Source organism: Neopelma chrysocephalum, unplaced genomic scaffold, assembly GCF_003984885.1.
Source record: "Neopelma chrysocephalum unplaced genomic scaffold, ASM398488v2 Primary Assembly neopelma1_44, whole genome shotgun sequence".
In the NCBI taxonomy this organism is placed as follows: Eukaryota; Metazoa; Chordata; class Aves; order Passeriformes; family Pipridae; genus Neopelma; species Neopelma chrysocephalum.
The window spans coordinates 14,789,438-14,813,010 of record NW_020897703.1 but is presented as its reverse complement, the minus strand read 5'-3'; the positions used below and the strand labels follow the sequence as shown (position 1 = coordinate 14,813,010).

The 23,573-nt window shown below is 34.9% G+C and overlaps 1 protein-coding gene across 8 annotated transcripts in view; it reads left to right on the top strand.

Annotated features, from left to right (window-relative positions):
- The window catches only part of UBR3 (ubiquitin protein ligase E3 component n-recognin 3), a 106,314-nt gene that overhangs the window by 50,788 nt on the left and 31,953 nt on the right, over window positions 1–23,573 (top strand). For 6 of the 8 annotated variants that reach the window (XM_027678599.1, XM_027678596.1, XM_027678594.1 and 3 more), the window contains 7 exons: window positions 2,278–2,366; window positions 10,291–10,440; window positions 10,983–11,116; window positions 14,096–14,206; window positions 15,703–15,915; window positions 16,725–16,861; window positions 22,271–22,356. In XM_027678599.1, coding sequence (XP_027534400.1) covers window positions 2,278–2,366; window positions 10,291–10,440; window positions 10,983–11,116; window positions 14,096–14,206; window positions 15,703–15,915; window positions 16,725–16,861; window positions 22,271–22,356 — 920 coding nt within the window. The remainder of the gene's footprint in view (window positions 1–2,277; window positions 2,367–10,290; window positions 10,441–10,982; window positions 11,117–14,095; window positions 14,207–15,702; window positions 15,916–16,724; window positions 16,862–22,270; window positions 22,357–23,573) is intronic. The other 2 variants (XM_027678598.1, XM_027678595.1) reach the window with 1 other exon arrangement.

Below are 23,573 nucleotides of genomic sequence, written 5' to 3'. Positions count from 1 at the left end.
TATCTTATTATGTGTCCTGAAAACCTGCAAGCCAGTTGTCTGTCTTGGGCTGAAATGTTTTGGGGAAAAAGCTCAGACAGTTTTGAGATTGAGGCTGGGGCACAATGAGTCTTGAGAGCCCCCAGAGCACTGGCAGTATTGAAACTGAATGCAGAGAGCCTGCTTCAGTATTGTGGTACTCAATAATGCTAGATTTATGTACAGAAGCACAGGAATCGATGAAACAAGTAACTTTTCATATAGAAAACGAGTGAGATGTTTCCTTTCCCTCTATGAAGGATGTGATATTTTCAGGGATCTGTTGGATCCCTGAAACTTTAAGTTTTCAGTTAAGGTCAGGGGCTAATGTAATGATGAAAATAAATGTTTTCCGTTCTTTGTTCTGAGTGATTATTATCTTCTTCCCAAATTTTTAATGGTATTAGTGGACAGCATGGTAAATAAAATGACTAAACTCGTGGGCTGATGGTGTTCATGCAGTCAGGCTGCAATTTTTACTTTTTTGATTGTTTTGTTTTAATTTTCTCCCCAAATCCAGTTTTGTGTCAGTGAAGACCGAGCAGACTGTGCACGTTAAATGATCACCCTTTTTGGTTACTTCAACATATAATGATGAACTTGGTATCACTCAGGCAATGAATTGTTGCCATAGAAACTGAAATACAGAACTAGAAGCGAGCTTGAGCTGCTTGCAGTATTTTTTCAATTGCAGTGTCATACTCCCATGGGCCATCATGGAAAATTACTGAGCTGTACTGAATCTGTCAGAGTTTGTTTATATCTTCTTATTAAAGGCATCTATTTACAGTCACTCTGCTTTTAGTCAAGGTGTATATTGAGAAATTTCCAGGGAGAAATAAATAAAACCAGATCTAATGAATGCCCTGCTCTGATCCTCAGTATAATGAATCTTAGTGTTGTTGTAAATAGAAGTTATTTTGAGAAATGGTGACTGTACAATGTAACAGATAGATGGGCAGAGATATTTGGGGCATTAAGAAAACAAGTTAGAAGCTTTGACTTATAAACAGGCCACCTCAGGATAAGAGAGTACAGTATGTGAGGCTGCTGTGGGCCTGTGCATGCCTGTTCCTGTGCCAGGACACTGATAATCAGACAGTGCTGGAGACTGAAGATGGCTCACCCATCAGCATATCAGATGCCAAGTGCTGTTTTTAAATCCCATGTTAGTTATCTGAATTATCTCTGAGCAGGGGAAGAAATCCATTGGAAATGCTGGTGTGCAGAACATGTAGCTGTGATAGAGCTTCCAAAGCTGCACTGGGGAGTGCTGCATAAACACACCAGCTGTGGGGCCTGTAGGTGTTTGCATGTTCCATGTGGTGAGCAGCTGTGGTATAGGAGTTTTGTTTGGTTTTCCCACTTGCATTCTTCCATTTTGCATGTAAACTCTTGCCAAATGAAGGAGAATGAGTGTCTATTTTCTTTCTCTTTTTACATCCATCAGTATTCCTCTATCCACTCTAGTGTATGTTTATCTGGGGAGTTATATAGCTGGTCATATAACCTTGTACAGGCCACTAAAACAGTTTAAATAGAAGGGTAGACAAGGATAAGTCTCTAATGTCTTCCATTTGTAAATTCAGAGCTGTGATAAACAATGAGGAAAAAGTTAGTGAAGTCAACTTTGTTCCACAGAGATAAGGGGTTTTAATCTGGATGCAATCTCAAGCTTCTTTAAGTCCAGGTATAAAAGCTGTTGGTGACCAGTGTCTTGGGTGGAGGTGGGGGAAAAAGAACCACTGTGAGGAGCTTTAGCTGGAAAACAAATTATCTGTGGTTGTTTCTCTTGCCATCAGGCTTGATAAAGAAGGGAGTGAGGTAGGCTATTATTTTTATTAGCTTGTAAACATTGGTTGCTCACAGCAGTACTTGTTTTTGTACAACAGTTGATATTCTACTCTGTTATTCTTCCCATGTGTAACAGAAAAAAAGTTTCAAAAATAAGGTCTTGGGTTCTTTTTCTCACAATGTTGTGTCCTAGTCTGTTAGAAGATCCTTTGGTTTTCTGAAGGGTGTTTTAGGACAGGATTTTATTCCTATCTTTCACACTCAAAATAACACTGATTTCTTAACCTCCACTTTTAAAGCAAGAAATTCCTTTTTTAGGCTTGGACATTATTCCTTTATTTACAGAAATTCTGAATTTTGAGTGATTATTTAAGATGGTAACTGTAGTCAGCCTGACATTATAAAGTATTTTTTTCACTCATAGTATATTTTTTTTTTTAACTCTTCCCCCCTTCTTTCACTCAGACGTCAGAAGGCTAGAGAAAGGCAACAGAAACTGTTGGCTGAATTTGCCTCAAGGCAGAAAAGCTTCATGGAAACTGCCATGGATGTTGGTAAGTTTTTGTGTGATTGACTGCTTACTTTTTTTTCCTTTTGCCCTATGTTAGGTATTAAGATTTTTACTCCAACAGTTTAAAAAACAAACAAAGACACACACAAAAAAACTCCAACCATCAACCACCCCAACCAAACAGAAAACTCTCCCTTCAGATTCTACTTCTATATCCACCTGTATACTAAATACTTCTTAAGAGGCTTATACTTATGTTTTATAGGACAGATATTACTGAATACATATGCTAAAGAATAGATGAAATCTGTGGGACATAAATTTATTCCCATTTTTTCTTAATACACAGTGGATGAAATGATTAAATATGTGTGATATTTTAAAGTATTTACCTTTAATATAAAACATCCCAAAATTAGTTTGTCTCTTAAAGATTGCATTTTCTTTGATAAGAAAATTTAAGATTCTTTCTTTTTAGAGCCTCAATGTATTTATAGATTTAAGGAATGCATAATTTTTAAATCACTTCAGTTGCTATAGGTGAAAATGTTGTATTTTATTTCATGTACAGGCTTTAGAGCAGAATCAGCTCTTGTTTTTCTTGAGAATCTACTGTGTAGAAGTGCATAATGCTGATTAGTCTGTGTTTAACTGAGGAATGGAAAATATTTTTGTCATCTGGGTTACTTAATTGAAAATTAGCACTTCTGAAAGATAAGAAAAAGCAGGAATCTCCCCCCCCCCCCAATCAAGTATCATCTATGTAGTTTTGATTTGAGTTTAAGCATTAGTTACAAATATTTTGCAAACTGTATTTGCTGGGAAAGTCTGGCTTTTGAAATTTCTAACTTCCCTTCAGTTCATAAGTTGCTGAGAAGATGTGTTCATTTATACTTATTAAGGTCTTGGATGACAGCAGTCATGGCTGGGGCTGTGAACAAACCAGTCTGGTGGAAGGCATCCCTGCCTATGGTGGGGGGGTTGGAACTAGATGATCTTTAAAGTCACTTCCAATCCAAACTGTTCTATGATTCTATGAAATAAATCACTATATATATGGTGTTATGTTTGTAGGGTGTGCAATACACTATTTTTTTCCTCTGGACTTTGTGTTGTAAGTCATCCTCATTAAATGGGTAGTTATTTCTTTTTAATTGTTGAAGTAAGGAGGAAGGGAAGAAGAGCTTTGTAGTTCTACTTATTAAAAATTAAGTCTTTATATAGTCATGGCTAATTGAAAGTAACTTAGAAACTTTGATTCTGCAGTCACCTATATTTTGAATTCTTCCTATTGCAATTTTGAAATTGATGTGTTTTATATATTAAATCAGATGTACCTTTATATATACACCTATCAATAGCCTTATTTGCATATATACATAAATATGCATAAATACTTTCATGCATGAGTTTTATAAGCTATGTTTAGGAGAACTGCTTTGATCTGTGGATCAATCATGCCAGTTAAATCAGTAAATTAAGCAGCATTTATTTGTGTGAAGGACTGGGTATATCTGGCTTTTACTTAGTATTAAAAAGAACCCTTAATTTCTCTACCAGGCAGACCTGGGCCTTTGTGTTTATGGTTGTGCATTAAAATGTTCTTGGGCATGCAACACTTAAATTGTTTGCTTCCTAGTATTTAAAGAATTAATAACTTCAGATATCTTAACTTAAAATGTACTGTTTGTTGTCAATTATACCAGGTCATACACAGCACTAGATAGGATCAGCTTAATGGAATACATTTTTGTAAAGTTATTCTGCATACAGATATTCCTTGGCCACAAGTTAATAGAATTCCAGGCATTTTGTTAACTGAATAATTACTTGCTTTATCGCTAACTGTTTTCAGTGTCTTCTAGGTTGTCATTCCATTTTCTGAGTTCGTTATGAAAATACATTGCAGTAGTACTATAGTCCAGTATTAACTACCTTTTATGTTCAGACTGGCATTAAAATAGCTTGCAGAAAGGAAGTACATATTCTATTATAGTGCATGAGGTTTATTTAAAAATCTAGATTAATTTTTGCCAGGAACATTTTCTTCAGTTTGTTTAACCAAAGTGATTTGTTTGGCTGTAAATGCAGTCTCTATGTGTTACAGCAAATTATTGAAAAAGTTGCAGAAACTGTTGTTACGCTAAGTTTAAAACACAAGACATGATAAGAATTGTGAAACTAGTCTTTCAGGAATGAGTCAATTTAAAACTACTGTAAGTAGTTCATAGATTTACCCTCAATTGTAGCATAGCTATGCTGAAATAGCTGTTTTAAAACAAACAAAAAAATCTTTTCATGCTAAAATCAGTTGGTTAATACAGATTCCCCTCTCACATATTCAAACTCTGTTACTTGTTACTTTTATTATTGATTGAAGTTTGGCAGTAGGCTTATTTCTTCATTTTGATCTTTTGTTGTAACTGTAATAACACTGCCAAATGCAGGGATGGTGAGGCTTCAGCTCCCTCACTTTGTCACTGATTCAGTTGGTGTCATTTGAGCAAATCATTATTATCATCTTTTGAAATTTCATCTGTGAAAAGCAGATGTGATTCAGTCGTAAAATGTGAGAACTGATGTAATTGTTTTTAGATATGACACTTGAAAATTTCGTACTACCTTTCTATTGACAGTATAGAAGACTGAAAATACTCTGAATATAAATGTGTTGAGAAGGTGATAAGAGGAATAATGGAGAATAGCCAAAGCTTAAAGATTATTTTATTAAACCCCCATAAACTTAATAGTTGCCAAAGTGGTGGTTAAACTGCACAGAGCCACTGTTAATCCCTGAGGTATTCCTCTATGATTGTTGGGATGCTGCAATGAAACATGGCTTAAAAGGAAGTTACCCAATTCTGTGTTAATTATTCAGTATTAAATGTGTCTCGTTTTACCAGCAGAATTTATTTATTTGAACTGAAATGCACAAATTCATCTGAGATTCTGAAAATAAAGGTTGGCCTTTTCTTTCACATAATGACTGTAGAAAAAATTCCAATTATGTATTACTTTCCATTTGTGCCCCCTGTTACTTTCTATTTATATTCTGTGACATCTGCAGAACTGCATTGCCATTCAAGCTTGCCTGGAAGTAATTAGGTGAAATTTAGAAACAGTTATGTTAATGAACTAGGATGGAACAGAATCCAGTGTGCTGTCTTTAGCTATTTGACTGCAGGATAAACGAAAAAAGTAGAAAAATAACCCAAGAAACATTGTTCCAAGAACAGCAGATAGAGCTCTTGAAATATCTGAGGAGGATGTCTAGAGAGTCAAAAACGTGTTGTAACAGCTTCAACTCCATAGGCCTTCTGGTCTCCTGGTTATAGCTGCTTTGACATCTTTGAGGACACTTTCTCAGCGTGAGACTGTGGTTTATCTTGTGACGTGGAACTCTATGCAGGAGATTTTTGAAACTTCACTACCTTCAGGCAGGACTTGATAAGAACAAAAATAAATCACTCCATTCAGGTTAATAGTAGCCTTTTAACAAATTACAGTGATATGAATTTTATAAATATGAAATATTATGATTCTTTCCAGACAAGCTGCTGAACTACTTAACCAAATGCATCTTAGTGAAAATTTTTTAAATTAGTTAATTTGTTAATTAGAAATATTAAAATACCACTCATTTCTTCCATAGTTTTGTTGTCTCTGAAGTGCCCAGTGTGACTTTTAAATATTTTTAATGCCTCTCGATAATTATGCAGATGGTCTTTTGTGTCTTTCTTATGATGTGTCTTAGCAGGACGTCATTTTGTCCTTCAAGCAAACGTTCTGTAGCTAGAGTTTAAAAGAAGTGCAGAGTTTTAGTGCAAGGTGACATACATTTCCTAAGACTCAATCTTCTGAACCCAGATAGAAAAATAAATTAGGTACTGATCTCTTGAGACTATATATGCTGGGTCAGGGCAAAGAATATTAGCATACTAATGGTTGCTCTGATGCCAAGGGGCTGCTTTGACACAATGTATACAGCAGGACAAATGTTGACTACTGTCGACAGAAATTGTGAACTATAGTTACTGTGTTTATGAAGCCCTTTGGGTTCTGAGGTTTTGCTGGATGGGGAAGTAACAGAATGCATCCTTAGCTCTGGAGAGTAGAAATGAAAAGAAATTTAGGCAGCAGTGTATTCTACAATAAAACAGTGTGCTAGATTTTAGCAGACTGATCAGTATTTGTTAGGAGGTAGGAAATGATAGGTTTTTGTAACTTTGTGCCTATCACTTCCAGTGGTACTAAATTGAACTAAGAGCTAAATAATTAACTTTATAAAAAACTCTTGAGAACGGTAATGTTTGGCTCTGCCCTGGATTTCTGTCACAGTTTAAGTGTTTTTATCCTCCTTTGCTGTTTTGAGGTTCATATTTATCCAGATATCTGCAATAATTCACAAGGACAAAGAAAAGTTCCAGAACCCACCGTAAAGGGGTGAGATGTGTTATAACATTAGACAAGTCTCATGAGAGAAACTTGGTGAATTGATAACAATACCATGTGTCTTACCTTATATTTTCCATTTGCTCCTTCTCCACACACATTGACATCATTAGGACGAGTCTCTGTGAAATCTGTGGAGAGTCAGAGTTTTGAATGTGAGCATCATTGCTTAACTAAGAGGCACTTGCTGTCTCGTGTGACTGCTGCCTGGCTAGTGAAGCTGTGCTTCAGCCTAGCAACTAAAGCCACCTTGGTCTCTCTTGCACTCCTGGTGCAACTGCCTACTTCTGAATTTTCAGAGTAACGAGATATCTTGTTCTGGGTACCTGTGGTTTTCATGCAAAACAAAACTCCAGGCTCCTACAAAACCTGTTGGAAAGGTGAAGGGGTAACATACCTTAAGTATCTTAGCAAATGGCTGGCAAAGGATACCTTTGGCATTCAATAAGGCAACATAACACAAAAGGCTGTTTTTCAAAGAAATATCTTCCTAGCGTTGGAAAAGAATGTTGGGGGGTTGTGCACCAGTGAAAGCAAAATAAGGAGATAGTAGATTATCCTTAACCTTTTAGTCACAGCTGATGTTGCTTTGTTCACATGGTGGTTCTTGGTGATTCAGGTGTGGGTTTTAGCCAGAGTAGTGAGATTTTATGTTATATTGGAATCAGTGTTTGACTATAAAATCTTTTCATTAGTATAACAGAACATTTAATAAAATAATAATTTTTATTAATTTGTCTTTTTATAATTGAATCTTGGGAGCTAGATGTTAGCAAACGCTTTAAAAATTGTCAAGAACATGTATTTTCTAAATCAAATCAATAAAATAGCATTACAACTCCAGTCACTTTATTTAAAGGCTCCACAGGTTTCTGTGGAAAACACAAAACATTTCTGTGCTTGTGTTTATATGAAATGGAGAAAAAAAGAAAAAAAAGGTGTGGAGCTACAAATTTATGGGGATTTTAAGCTTCCATATGACTACTAGTGCAGTAAAAGCAGTATAGTTTTGCTTTTCCCCACATGAAATAGGAAAAATATAACTAAAAGTGAAGTATAATGGAGAAATGGCAATGACTTTATATTTACAAGTATCAATGCATTAATGAAATATTTTAGAAGGAGGTTTGTAGGAAAGAATCTCTCTCATTTTCAACAGCTTTTGAGTTGAAACATGTTTGTTCTGGTCCTTAACAGTCTATATAGATCACATAGCTGGTGGGGCAGTGTCAGTTCGCTTCCACTGGAGCTCCACAGAGGCAAAACTCCAGAAGGCAAGGAAGATAAGTTTGAAATTATTGCTATATGTATAGCTTGCTTTCTTTTTTCTGGACTGCCACTGATACATTTTCAAACCAGGAATTACCCGGCCAAAATGTACCCTTTCAGACAAACTGAAGTCTTATCTTCCAGAGAAGCTAACAACCAGTTTAAGTGAGTAATTCAGGTTTATCGTAGTCAGTTCAAAAAGAATTGAGGGTTTGAGGGTTTTTATTTGCTTGCAGTTTTTTGGGTATGCTTAATTGTTGAGATTTTAATTTCTTGCCACTTTTCCTTTGTTTTCTTTCACTAGCTTGAGTGGAAATTATTTTATTAGGAAGTCTTCCTTCCTGCTAAAAGCTTAATTTCCTTGAAGTTTAATTGTTTGCCAAAGTAGCCTAGCATTAAATCTAAGTAGGTGAGAAGGAAGTATGCATTTGATCATGACCACTGATCTAAAATTAAATTAGCCTGATTTATACGTGCCTATTGCATATAGGCATATAGGAAGTATAGATTGCATATACTGAATTGCTTTGAAACATCTTTTAAATACTTAGTTCTGTATTTATTTTTCCTTTAGGTTAAAAATATGCAACGTATGATGAATGAATGTGATTTTGTTAAATATTGACTGATTTTGAGAACTTCCATGGAATTGTTCAAAATCAGCGTGACATACTGTATTCTCCTTCTACACTTCTAAAAATATTGAATGGATGCATTTCTGTCATATTGACAATATTTTAGAGAAAGTGAAATAAGAAGGCTGAAACTAGTCATTCTTGTGTCATGTTTTGATACACAGGTGTACATGAGTGTGCATTACACAATTATGAGGTGATGTTAAATACAAAAATATAGCATTAGTGTTGATTTCCTCCCTTCTGTGCTACAGTTTGCTTCTAGGTTTTCTGGATGTTTTGCAGTCGATGCATTGTGCTTTTTCTTTCATTGTATATCTGGCTGCCACTAGATGGTGATAGACGTGTGTACAATATGAACAACTGCATGTCAATGAAGATTGGGGCTCATTTTCATATGACACTCAATAAATGTCTGGGAAATCAATAGTTACCAAAAGAGTGTAATTTTGATTCTTTCCTGTGAGTGAGAGTATTGCATGGAGTTCTTTATAGCCGAGAAATTCACTGCCTGGCATCAAACTGCTGCTCCTTATGGCAGCAACCTCCTGTGCTGAACTTGTGGATTTTCAGAAGACAGCAGCTCTCCTAAAAGCTGTTCTGCATGAGGACTGTTGCTGTACTCACAGTTTTTGGGTTCTCTACCTGATACTTTTGCCTACTTAATCAGGGAGATAAAGGGCATGGTTGAAGGTAGGGAGGAAGTGTTTTCTTTGGAAAAATTATCTTCTAGGAAAGAAACAAAGAACCCTCATATTCTAGGTCAAGAGGCTGACTGTGTGTTCCTGAGCTGTAAGGAGAGAATCATTTAGTCCTAAGATACTTTTCTTTCAAGCCAGTGAAGAATTCTTACCTTTGATTGTACCATAACCTAAAATTGCTTGCCCCACAACCAGCACCACCAACTGTCATGTGAACAAAGCTGTGTCGAGTGCAATGGCTTTGATACTTCAAAACTGGTCCTTAGCCTTGAACTTTTCTGTCTGTGCACCTACAAAGTAGTAATGTGGACCATTAGACAACCACATCTCTGATATGTCTTGATTACACCTAAACATGTGCTGCACCACAGCTGATTACTTTCTTAATGCGCACAAAATTGTCCCAGTTTCATATTACAATAAAAACTTCCCATTTAAGTTGCACATTTTATTCACCATGTCTAAGCATCTTAAAATTATTTCTAAGGTCTCCAGGTTAACTTTTTCCTTCTAATTGTTGTTTCAGTCAGCAAATCTTAGCAAATGTGGTTTTACTAGAGATTCATATCCATTGCCCTTAATCTCTCTATGTTTTAAGTTTTCAGTATAGTGTCTAATGAAATAGAAGTTAGATCTTTTTTTACAGAAGTTTTGGAGAGATCAAATTTAATACAAAACTTGAATGAAATATATAATTCCTCAGGAAGGACTTCTGCATGTGGGAAAACATGCACTTTGTTTGGTAGGTGTCTTTGTTTGAAGCAGCAAAGTTAGTTTCAACTGATTGTCCATGCTTTAGTTGTAGATAAACTAGAGAAATTATTTTGGAGTTTTTTCGTCACTACCTCAGTGCAGATGCAATTGGATTTCTTTGCCTCTGTTTAATATAAATTTTCTTATTCTTTTATAGAATCTCCAGATGTTGATGTCGCCATGGAGGTAGCTACATCTGAACAGCACGTTTCTGAGGCAATATATGATTGTGTTATTTGTGGACAAAGTGGACCTTCTACTGAAGACAGACCTACAGGACTAGTTGTACTATTACAAGCATCCTCAGGTATGAATGTGTGACTTGCAGGAAAAGCAGTGTCTCCGCAGCTTTTAACACATGTGTAAATACTGTTGTGTCTCATGAAGCCTGGAAACACAGAGTCTCCTATTTTTTTTGTGGATGGCCTTCTCTGAGGCACATGTGTAACTTAAGGATATTGAGAAAACTTTTAAATGTTTGGGAAAAAAACAAACAGTTTAATTCCCTCCTAATTCCTGTTAACTTTTGCAAATGCGGAGTATATAGTAGGCTTGCAGGAAAATCAGTATTAAAAGAAAAAGAAAATTAAACAGCCATCAGTTTGTCTATACTTAGATATGTGTTTGTGTGCTTATGAATATATATAATGTGTGTGTAGATATATATGTACTTTACGTACAAGTGCAAAAGCACAATGTTCAGTATTTAGTTTCTCTAATAATATTTTACTTTTTAACACCAACAAAGCACACTGTAGCTACAAACCACAATTACCTGATTTTTTTTTTCTTAATTGTTTAGCATATTGATGTTCATTGCATTCCTTATTGGTGGTTTTCTTCATACAGTGTTGGGGCAGTGCCGCAATAGCACTGAACCAAAGAGACTGCCAACTACCGAGGAGGAGCAAATATATCCTTGGGATACCTGTGCAGCCCTGCATGACGTGAGGCTTTCAACTTTACAGAGATACTTCAAAGATGTAAGTTTTTCATCTGAACAGTACTGCCACTTGTGAAAAATTTGTGTAAAAAGATAAATGAAATTACAAATTAGAGTTCTCCTAGTTTCATTTCTACATTTAGTGAACACTTTTCCATGTTGCAGTTGTTCTGAAGTGTTTACATTTATTGGGTCCTTATTTTTAAATAGTGTCTGGCTTTCCCCTAATTATATGTTCCAAGAAGAGTTTTGTATTCCTTCACAAAGCCAAATTACAGCTTTCCATATTTAAGTTTGAAAGCCAGTTCTTGTTGCTTAACAGGACATGTTCAGTTGTAGACCTTTGTGGAAGTGCTACCTGTGGCTTTCCTTCCTAATGCCTAAAGAGCTATTTAAGATAATGTGTAACTGTTCTAAACTATCATTCTGGGGGAGAAGAGTATGTAACCTGTGACCTTAAATTAACTTCTATAGAATAGTCCCAGGTGAGATAAGAGTTTTTAGGCATATCTAAATAAATAATCACGTTTAGAAGCTTAAATATTGGCTTTAAGGAGGAAAAAGTGTGGCAGTTTTTACTCTGACACAATTGCTAGCTTTTTCGTGATGTCATCCACAGATAACTAAAATTTACCAACTGCAGCCAGGCTTGCTTATGTAGATTAACGTAGATTAAAATTCATAGTTGTTTTGATGCAGTTTTAAAAATTTTTTTCAGAGAATTACCTTATTCTAAGGCAAATATTATAAATTCCCTTGCTAGAAAGAAAAACTCTTTAGGATGTAAGCAGAATGTTGGTTTTGAATGAAAGAATATTTTTTGTTCAGAAAGAATTTGTGGACAAGCTTTTCTTCTTTTGACATTGATGATGTTGGTTTACTGTTTCAAATAGTTAATGAATGGTTTTTCCTGCTGACATGATAAAAACACTGAATTAATACTGGAGCTTTATTTTTATGTCTTTGCATCCTACAAGTGGAAGGAGTTCCAAGCAAAATGTTACCCAAAAACTTGATCTTACTGAAGTGTATATTTCTGCTTCTGTGCAGTAGCACTACCAACAGACTGCAATGAGCAAATACATCCTTCTTTCACAAATTCCAGTCCTCAATTAAACATTACTTGAATTAGCTATTTTTGCTTTCAAGTTTCCAGGTCACTACTGTGCTAAAAAACAAATCTCTGCATGAAAGAACTAATCCTTAAATTTCTTTTGACATGAAAATGGAAACATCTGTTAGTGTCTTGAGTGTCTTGTTCAGCTGAGCTAAGCAATAAGAAGTCCTTTTGTTTATCAACTGTGTCCTTTCCAGTAAACGTCCTTCCTCAAACAACAGCTTGCAAGAGGAAAGTGAATAATTTCACCCAGATGTAAAAATTTTAAGTTGGCTTATTTTGCTAGAGGAAAAAAATCCAATAAAAAATCCCATTCAAAAGCTACATGCTGTGTACAGATTAAGTAAAACAGATCACTTCTTTCCATATTGATTTCTTTTTGCACTTTCTTAGCTGAAATTTGAGGCTTGCTGTCAGGGAGTAGAGTTCTTGCCCATTAAAGGAAAAATCACTGAAAGCAATTATTTTTTATATGGAGAGGTATGACTAAGGATTAGGAAATATAATTTTGTATACTGGACTGATAGGACTGTTCAGAATCACATAGAACTCTGTAACCAATAGTTTGATATAGGTGTGTTCCATCCCAAGCCTGTGGTTTGCTTTGGAATCTTGTTTGTTTCTGAACTCAAGAGTAATAGAGTTAAACCTTTCTGCTAAGACTTTGGATTTTGGTTTTTTTCTCCTCTTTTTGCAACTGCTACTGAGTAGCCTCATTAAATACATGCAGTAAATAATGATTTTCCTGAATGAAACATTTGTCCCGTGGTGCTTATCGAGATGTATCATGGGACCTTAATACTTCACCAGCAGGAGAAAAACTTCCTTATTTTATGGCCTGAGAGGCTCATAGCACATTATGAATAACAAGTTGAGGCAAGGTAAACAGGAGCATGTCTCAAAGCTAAAATTTGTAATTTTGTTTTGATTTTCTGCTCATATGCAGAAAAAAGAGATGGTAGGAGGTCCTTAGAGAATGGAACTATTAGGGTTATTCATGGTACACTGATTTTGCATTATACATTAAGGCCATTTTAGTGTGAATCTAGACTAAAAATTGTTTCCCAATTCTGGTAGCAATAAATTTTTTTCTGTTCCTTCAATGTATAACCAGAATGTACTTTTCAGTCTGTGCATGAGATTTTTGAGAAATGGCGATCTAAGAATGAGACTGACTATAGTTAGAGAATTTTCTAGAGTTCCTCACAATAAGTCTGCCAGAGGTGCCTGTTTCTTCAGGTCATTGTTTTCTGAAAAAAAGTTACCAGTGAGGTAACTTTTAGACATGTGGACTGTAAGTGCAGTCCTTGATTAAGGCCAATGTTTTCTAAACAATCCTTTATAAAACTCAGTTCACTAAACAAGTATTGGTTCTCATTTCCCACTATGATGAGTTATATATATGTTGTTCAACAACTCATTAAAATCCCTAAGTTTTTACACTGAATTTTAAAACAGGTTGTGACTAAATTATATAACAGTGGTCTTGTTATTTTGGTTACCTACAAAACTGAATGAAATGTATTGGAACAGTATCTTACCCTTGTACATGGAATAACTTCTACTGTTGGAACAGATGTTAAGAGTTACAGGCACCTTTATGCTGTAGTACAAGAGGTTCTTTAATGAAATGGTTATTTTAAGTGATAAGAACTGTAGAAGTTTAATTTAACTGTTTGGCACTTGGTTGGAAAGAATAGTATAATGGCAGCTGTGTAAGTTAGCTTAAGTCAGTACTTTAGAAAATGAAGTTTCCTTTATTTCTACAGCATGTCTTTTAATGAGATAGCATGCAAATAAAAAATATGTGTATCTTTTAAATCTTAAAATAAGTTTGGTTAAATACTTATATAGCTTTATATATAGTCATTGTTGTTTCTTACTGTTTTTGCTGTGTTTTAGAGTTCCTGTCTGCAAGCAGTGTCAATAGGCTGGGAAGGAGGTGTTTATGTACAAACATGTGGTCACACTTTACACATAGATTGTCACAAATCTTACATGGAATCTTTACGGGTAAGTAAAACTAAAGATCATATTTGTTTATTTGGATCTGAACTGTTCTTACTGAAATCAATTGACTTTATCATAGAAAGAATACTTGTGTTTACGTGAGTGGACAAGGTGGTTTTATTGTGTTTTCAAGAACTATGGATACTAAATCTCTTATTGCATCTTGACATTATTAACAAAATACTTTGTTTTCAGTTATTTTGATATATCAGAAATTATATAAATGATATAAAATGTAATAAAATAAAGACTAAATGATGACTTGTTCATATGAAACTGCTTTTTTATTCAAGATTACTTTATGGGTTATTTCTTTAATTTTTTTTTCTTTGTAAGTTTTGTTGATTTCTTTTCATTTTCAGAAAAACTGTGAGCAATACCTTCTATTTTTAGTATTAGCAGTGGTCTTACTGAAACTTAACCTCTAGAGAAATAGGAAGCTGTGCAATCTTGATTGGATCCCATGATGAATTGTTCTTTTCCATATTAATTTAAATTTGCTTTCAGCAGTAGTTGTGTTGTCAGGATAAATATAACATAATATAAATATTATATAAAATAATATAGCAGTAAAATCTAGACTTTCATGGTGGAGTTTCACTTTACAGAATTTTGGAAAAAAATTTTTTGCATCACATAAACTCTGAAGTCACTTTTCTGGTGGATTCTCTATTAAACTTGAAATAAACTGTTACTCCACCTCATTGTTGAACATTTCTAAATTATTTAAGCAAACTTCTGATCCTAGCATGTTTTACTACTACCTAGATGAGTGCATAATAATTTTGACTATTTCCTAGCATTCTTAGTACCAAAATAATTTATATAGACTTGTGTTCATCTGGATAAAACATTTATTTTTGCATAATACGATCAGAGGTGAACATCCAGTAAGGTATGTAAAAGCCTCAGCATTCTGGGCTGATTGCATGAAGCTTACATTACAGTCACTATTTACTTAGCAGTTCTCCCAGGAGTGGGAAACCATGGAGGCAACTCCTGAAACGGAAGCAATGTTGCTTGCCAGTAACAGGAACACTGAGGAAATGTCCTCACTTCCCAAACACATACTTCTGCATCCATTTTTTGATCCTTCATGTGATACAAGAAATAATCAGGATTTTTCTTATGCTGCCCTACAATGGCTATTTGATTAGGGTTTTTTTAAGCCTGTACTTGGAGTCTCAGACTTTATGGAAATAGCTAGAAAGAGACAACACTCATGAAAGGTTCAAAACACTCCATTGAGATCTTTCTAGTTTATTATGGGGATATTGTTGACAATGAATAATACTTAAAAATTAGGAAAGTTGAGTTGGAGGATTGTAAGACAGTTTCTAGTAAAGACCTTTGTCAGTAAAGTGAGGAACTATTATAATAATCCTTTCTTTACAAGTTTTTGGTTTTAGACTTAGAATCAGATATACATCTGAAATATCAAAGTAAAAAAACTATAATCTTTTGCAAATTTCAGCTACATATTCTTTATTTTCTTTTAGAATGACCAAGTCCTCCAGGGTTTTTCAGTGGACAAAGGAGAATTTACCTGTCCCCTCTGTAGGCAGTTTGCTAACAGTGTTCTTCCTTGTTATCCTGGAAACAACGTGGAGAGAAGTGTTTGGCAAAGTCATAGTAACAAGTGTATGCAAGACCTTGTACAAGAGGTGGAAGATCTTCAAGAACAGCTGGGAACTTTCCCAGTAAGCATCAGTGTAAGGCAGAAAGATCCTTGTTAATTTGCCTCTACCTTTCAGTTTTTACATTATATTGCATTTGTGACCTCTTAGAAACTTGGGAACCTGGGAAAGTTCATTCTTTTCTGATATGGAAGACAGCATACCATTTTTTTCACATAAAGAAATTTTAACTATTTAGAGTACTTACTGCATTACCTACTAAAAATAAACAATTGTGAAAAGCTGTGACAAAATGTGATTAATATAATTTTTTATGGAGTACATTTTTGGTTTTTTCCATAGTGATTTACATAGAATGGAGTCATGTAGTATAAAATTAATTTATAATTTCTTTACAATATAAAACCAACAATATTCTTGTAACTGGAAGCTATTTAAACAATACCTGTTAAGAACTTCTTAAGGTATGGATTATCTGTTTTACAGAAAGAGCAGTTTTCAGATGCTCATGTGTTACAAAGGTTCATGAGGTCGTCTGAAAGGCAGAATAAATTAAATTTTGTTAGCCTTCCAATCTCGGAGGTGCTTTGTGTTGTTTTTGCATACTTGTACAGTGCAAATATACTTTAAAAGAACACAAGCAGTGAGATTCTTGAACTTAGGAGTTGGACAAAGCAGTTATGTTTTTATATTCAGAACAAATCAGAATAACTTTTCAGAATATTTAAAAAATACTTCTGTGAGACAGAATACTGGCTTTTAATGCATATTTTTTCATAACCTGCAAATGTGTTTTACAGATATGAAAGTGCTACACTTTGCAATCAACTACTGCATTTGTTGAGGTAAAATTAAGTAATATTCTCTTGTGTCTTTGTTCATAGTCTGAAACCAATCTCAGTAAAGAAATGGAATCTGTAATGAAAGATATAAAAAGTACCACACAGAAGAAGTATACAGATTATAGTAAGAGTCCTGGATCACCTGACAACGATTTCCTGTTCATGTATTCTGTAGCCAGGTGGGTATGTTTTTGGTTTTTTTCTTTTGTATTTCTCACTAATGTTCTTAGTCACCAGATAGTTTTCTTCTTTAAAAAAAAAGAAAATATTTCATCCTCTCCAGAAAGTACTTTTTGAATACTTAGTACATCAAGGTTACGTTTCCTGGTCATATGCAGGCATATGCAAAATGATGTGCCTTTTAGTTAATTTTTAGTATGTGCAGCAGTGGCATAAAACCTGGAGAACAATGTGTCGTGTGCTTATTTAGTGTTCTTCTTCATTCAGGGTTTTGCTTTCCATATATCAAAATTTCTTTTTCTACCTTTCTTTCCAAAATTGTCAACTCTCTCCTACCTTTCTTTAGCAGAATGAGATTATTTCTATATCACTGCCATATTGCTAGTTTTTGTATCAGCGAGTGTTTTTAATTTTTTTTCCAAAACATTAGTTTTATTTACTTAAGTGGGAGTCACAGAAGGATCTTTTTCTACATCAGCAACCAGGAATCTCTCTTCATGTGAGTATACTTCTAGAAAAAGTGTCGAAACCACCAGCATTTTCTTTGTAAAGTTTGATTGCAGTTTTAGAGCTGTCAGTGTCACAGTCTCCAAGAAAATCAAATCCCCTTCCATCTATACCACTAATGTTAAGATACTCTGAATGGTTAATCTGTTCAGAGTTACTGTAGTGGAAGGTTTTCCCATAAGAAGTTGAAATACTCATTAAGCAAATAATTTTCCAAACTCTGACTCAATGAGGCCTTCAGGGTAGGTGCTGACTGCAGAGAAGCTGCAAGCACACAAGGGGATACCATCCAGTAGCATTTTTCTATTATGCTTTCATAAACTCTGATTGCTGACTGTCTTTAGTATATAAGCAGTGGAAATATTCAAGACTTGGCTTGGCAGGATTCCAGGTAATCAAATGTAAGGCTCAGCTTTTGACAGAAGGTTAGACCATCCAATCTCCAGAATTCTCTTCCAGCTTAGATTATTGTATAATTCTATTAAAAGAAATATCTGTATTCTTCAAGAATTTTTTAACTGATTTAATACCCTTCCAGAAATACAAAGGACTCAGAATTAATGTTTTGCATATAAAAATATGTAATCATGCCATTTAAGGTGCAAAAATAGTGTTATGGTACATTTCTGGGTGTAATGTTATATAACCTTTAAAATGTTAGCTAAACATATTTTTAAATGTCTCCATATATTATTTTTATATTTACACATGGAGCCCAAGATTTTTGTTTTCATTCCAAGAGTTAAAAATACTTCAAACCAGAGCAGCATTTCATTGCTGCTTGCACTGCTGGGGAGAGAAATTTCACTGCTATGATTGGGATATGCCACTTGTACTCATTGTGACCTCTTCTTGTTAGGTTAGACTGGTGTCAGCAATTTTTCATTTATCCATGACTGAAGGATTTCAGGTGTTGGATCCAACCTTTCTGTATCATTACCATAACTCATGAGATCACTTGTGAGGGTGGCTGGCAGATCAGCTACCAAGTGGTTAATTTCTCTTGCGCCTTTCAATGCAGCAATCCAGATTTATGTGCTTCTACTACTTGATAATTGCATAAGAACTACAGGTTAAAAAAAATTTCAACTTTTAAAAAGGCATTTTAATACAACCTTGCAGACTGTATTTATGGAAATAATATGTAAGTCATCTGGCTGTCCTCCAAACTGAAAGAATTTTCTTTGCATGATTTTAGTATGTGTTGTTTAATTTTAAGTATTCGAACAATGAACTATCCACAATTAAAATTGCTTACAAAATTATGTACTGAAGTAACTTGCCTTCTGGAAGTTATTCCTGTCATTCAACCTGTTTCTTTCTTATTTCCATCCAGTTCTTTCTGAGGTAATGATACCCTTCTGTTCCTTACCAACCAGTAACCTTGAGCATTTCTAGTTTCATGTGTTCTGAAGCACTTAATTGGTTTTGGTCAGACCATCTATAGCTGTTATTCAGTTTCTCCTGGTATTTAACATACAGATAAAGTGGTCAAGATGAAAAGCAGCCCATTCAAATAAGCATTTGAATGCAGTGATATTTTTATTGACTCTATATATTTGCAAGTGAATTAAACTCTCTTAATCTTCTTATAAGTTGTGTTCCATTTTCAATCAGAAAATGGCATCATCTGCTGTCTTAAAAGATGCTAGTTTACAGCTGGAGGCCAGCTTTGAAGTGGATTTCTGCATGCTGGAATGGGAATACTGCTGGTGAAACGAGATGTAGCCAGTTTACTGTAGCTTATCCTTTCTACTTCAGGAAAACAGAAACTTTTCTTAATTTTTGCTTACCCAGACAGATGTCACTGGTAGCAGAGAAAAAGAAATTACAAAGGAATTCTCTACCACTTAGTGGGAGGGCTAGCCCCTGTCTGTTTTGCTAGCAAAAGGGGCATTCTGGGTCTTGGCATCCTGATTTGCAAGCACAGCTGGAAGAGCAGCTCCTTGGCTACCTCCTGCTGCAGTCTTGCCTACAGTCTTACCTTGTTAAATTTGTACCCTTTTCATATGCCTCCCTCCTTGTCTTTGCTGACATTTTTGAGAGTAGTGCAGTGTGTTATTCACAAATTCACATGTGCCTAGCTTTATTTTTAATAGTTCCACATTCATAGCATTTGTGACTGTCATTTGTGGCAGTATCTTGGAGGACTGTTTCTGTATTGCATAGCTGTAGGTCTCGTGCTTTTCTTGGCCATGCCAAGATGGAATCATAGAATATCCTGAATTGGAAGGGACCCATTTCTGTCAGCTATGTATAGATTAACGTAAGAGCCCTGTGTTCTTTCCTTCCAGTCTATGCCTCAGTATCTGTGGTTTTTCCATATATATGTTGTATTTGTAAAGTGAAGTGGGAAAAATAGTGCTTAATAGGCTGTTTCTGTCATAATATAAAGACAGGGTCCATCCAAATATGTTCCCTTTCTGGAAAGGGCATTGCATTTTTACTTCCCCCTACTCTGTCCTCGTGTGAATTCTGAGAAAGATGCAATCACCCTTCCCACCCCAATATGTTCCTGTAATAATAGCCCACAAGAAGGGATGTAGTAGGTCTGTTTTTAATCATGAGTCTGGACAGCTGAGCAAAATCCATCTTCTCAGGGTTTTTTTCTGTGAGTGAGGAAGATAAAGCCAGTGTTCTACAAAATTTGTTGCTCCAGTGAATGACGCAAAGATTTTTAGATAGGGAAAACAGTCACTCACATAGATTTTCTATCTCCTCTTTCCTTCATGTTGAGGAGGCTGAGATAGCAAAGGATGCTTTCTGAGACCGCTCTGTGTTCCACGCTTCTATCGGATGCCCCCAGTTTTTCTTCATTACTTTTCTTCAGTAAAGGGCAGAGGGTACTCAGGTCCTCAAGACAGAAGGGAGCTGAAATTAGGGAGGAGATACAGTAGTCTCCTTCAAATATGATTGAGGTCTGTACCTGATTTACGATAGTTTATTGTTGGTAAGTGTTCATTTTCACAGAAGGTGCTTTCTCTACTGTGCACTCGTATACCAAAGTTCAGGTATGTCTTGAAAAAGATGTATCGAAGGAAAAGGTTAATACATTTCCAAGAATGCTGAGCTGAAAGGTGTTGTCTTTGAGAAGCTGGGAGCAATGAAGAAGTGTGGGAGGTGAGAGTTGGTATGATATGTGTGAAAGGAGTATATGTTTCCAGAAATAACTCTCCTTATATTCCTTGTAGCAAGAAGTGCTATATGATGCCTCCTATGTATCAACAAGAGTTTTTTTTCAGAATTGTCCTTGAGGTTTGTTTTGTAAAATTGTACATGTTTCTTGGTGAAAGGAAAATTTAAAATTCTAGATCTAGAAAATTATTCTTAGATATTCAGGTAGGCTTCTTGATTTAAATCTTAAGTATCTTGATTTTAATGGAAGACTGCTATTAATTTTGTTCTAGAAATTAGTTATCAGAAGGTTTGTAGAAATAAAACATACTGGTTTTCTTTATATTCCCATGATGAACTAGCACATGCTGATCTACAGTTGCTATTTTGTCCACTAATATGAAATCCCTGTCCCTGCTTCCTTGCTGGTAGATTTTTAGAAGTTCAGTGAGCACTGCAAATCGCCTGAAGAGTGGAAAATTCCCCTGTCACACAGATGCCCTTATCAGCAGCAACCAGATGGAGCTCTGAGCAGGCACATTATCAATGTTAAATTGCCTTTTCTGAGTAGAGAGGATTAAAGCATTCCTTCAGAAATGGATGGCATAAGCTGCAAACTTAGGAATAGTAATATTCAGAAATGTTGCTATTTTAAAAACATATGAAAGTATCTTAACAAACATTGCATATCAAAAGTGTGTTATTCTTTCAAGTTGATAAAGCTGAAATTCTTAAAAAATAATTTGTTCTGAATAAAATAGTCATCCTGTAGTTTCTTCTTAAATATATGTGTGAGAGGTGTGTGTTCTTAGCTTAGGTATGCTATGTTCCTAAAATTCTAGAATAGATTTTAATATGTATTCAGTTATTATATTGAACCTAAAATGGTTTGATTTTTCGTTAAAGGACGAAAAATGTTTAGAGTGAGCTTTGCAGTTTGGATTGAATTAGCAAAATAACATTTCAGAGTAGTAGAATTATATTCCTTTATTTTAATTGAAGAAATGTATGCTGACTTATTAAAACAAGCTCTCAGAGAATATAACATACATTGTTTGCTCCAAATCTTGGGGGTAAAAGATAATACAGTACTGAAGCATCCAATTCCAAAATTAAACAAAGTTATCAAATTTGGCCTAAACAATTGGTGCCTAAGTATCAGATTACAATAATACTAAGAAAGCAAGCATCAGTGGGACGTGCAGAGATTTAGTGACACAACTCCTGTTCCATACTAATGAGCTGCAGTGAATGCCAGTATTTGATTCAGAATTAACCTCCCAGGCTTTTATTAACTAACTTATCTATAAAGGTCAGTGCTTTCATTATAATTTAGACTGTATTCGTACTTGGTTAGTTGATGCCATATCCATTGTCCTGTCTGTTTGTTTAAAGCAAAACAAAAGCCCTGCCAGTAAAGAGAACACTCTTTTAGATGTATCTGATGGACTGAAATTTAGCCAATCTGTGTATTTTCCTATTAGCACATAAAGTCCCCTATTATCCAAGGAGCTGTGTGTGCATACAGAAAAATGCCTCAGAATTAACATTTTTTTAATTCTTCAGTCGCAACTCAATGCCAATAACATAGTACTTATAATCACATATGGCAACATCTTCATAAGGCTTGTTTTATTCTGAGATGTATTTTGGCAGTATCTCATGCTAAAGATTAGTTCACAGTATGCTTTTATTTAGTGTATGCTGGGAGTTTGTCATGACTCATTCATGTCTGTAGAAGCTTCAATAATGCTGTTCTGTTCAACACTGTTATGTTTTTCTTACAGAACAAACTTGGAACTTGAACTGGTCCATCGAGGAGGAAATTTGTGTTCAGGAGGTGCAAGCACAGCTGGGAAAAGATCATGTTTAAGTAAGTTTCATGTTATTAAATGGAATATAAATTATTAGAATATTGAATAAAAATGTCTAGTTCTTTCTAACATTTCCTAAATTATGTCAACTTTTTCCTTTTAAAAAAACCTTTTTTTTCTACCATAAGTAGTCTTTGGTTTTTTTGTTTCTATTTGAGAAATCTGAAAACTAATTTGCACAAATTATTCATTAGAGCTGTTTGTGTCTTGTGAATATAATCTATTTAGAAATCAATTGTCATAATATCCATGTAATATTTTTTAATATGTTCATGTTTTCATGAGTAAAACTAGAAGTATTTTAAGGGTGAAGCAGCAAAGCTTTGTTTCACCCTGACTGTTGCTAGGAATAGTAAAGAAATTTGTTTTTCTGAATGCTAATATAGACTTGATCGTATACTTAGAAAAATGCAGCTACGATGTCCCATGTCTTTAATTTGCCTAGTTCTTCCACTGGCAAGAAAGTTTTGCAGATTTTCCTTTGTAGCACCTCTCAAATCTTCGTTATTCTGAAACCTTTAATATTTGTCAAATGAAGCAGTTCTCATTGTCAGAAGGGGTTTTTTTTCTTAACAGAAAATATTTTAATCTTTTTCTGAAATGGACATTTTCTTTTGTCAGGAAAAACAGAGCCTGAGAATACAGCTACTACTACTATTTGTTTAAGTCAAGCTCCTGTAGCAATAGCAGCAGATTCAGTAATAAAAATGTCAGAAAGCTTAGGCCCACCTCTGCCTTTTAGTACATGATTTGTGGGGGATGCTTTTCCTCATCGTTTGAGGTGACAAGCCACCAAAGAAGTGTCATCAGGTGCTATGTTGTCCACATCCTCTCTAGGACAAAAGCCTTCTGTTACTGCCAGGAATGTAGTTCAAATAATTTCATTCATGTGTTGTAGTTTTGAAAAGTAGTTTTAACTGTACTGCACGTTGTCTTTCCCCATCATTACATCCCTTTCTCAGCAGACCAAAGTACCTGAAAAGTGTGTGTATTAAAAGAACATCTCCAGATCACTGTTTCCAAATTTGAAGCATTTAATAAACCAAGGTTCTACAGATAATTTCTACTTGCGTTATATATTTTTAATTGTATGTTCACCTAGAAAGATGGACACTTTCTCTCTGAATTTTAGCAACTTGCTAATGTGTTTACCCATTTCACAACCATATTATTTGGAAGATGATGATGAATAGTTTAAGGTGGAGATTTCAGCTTA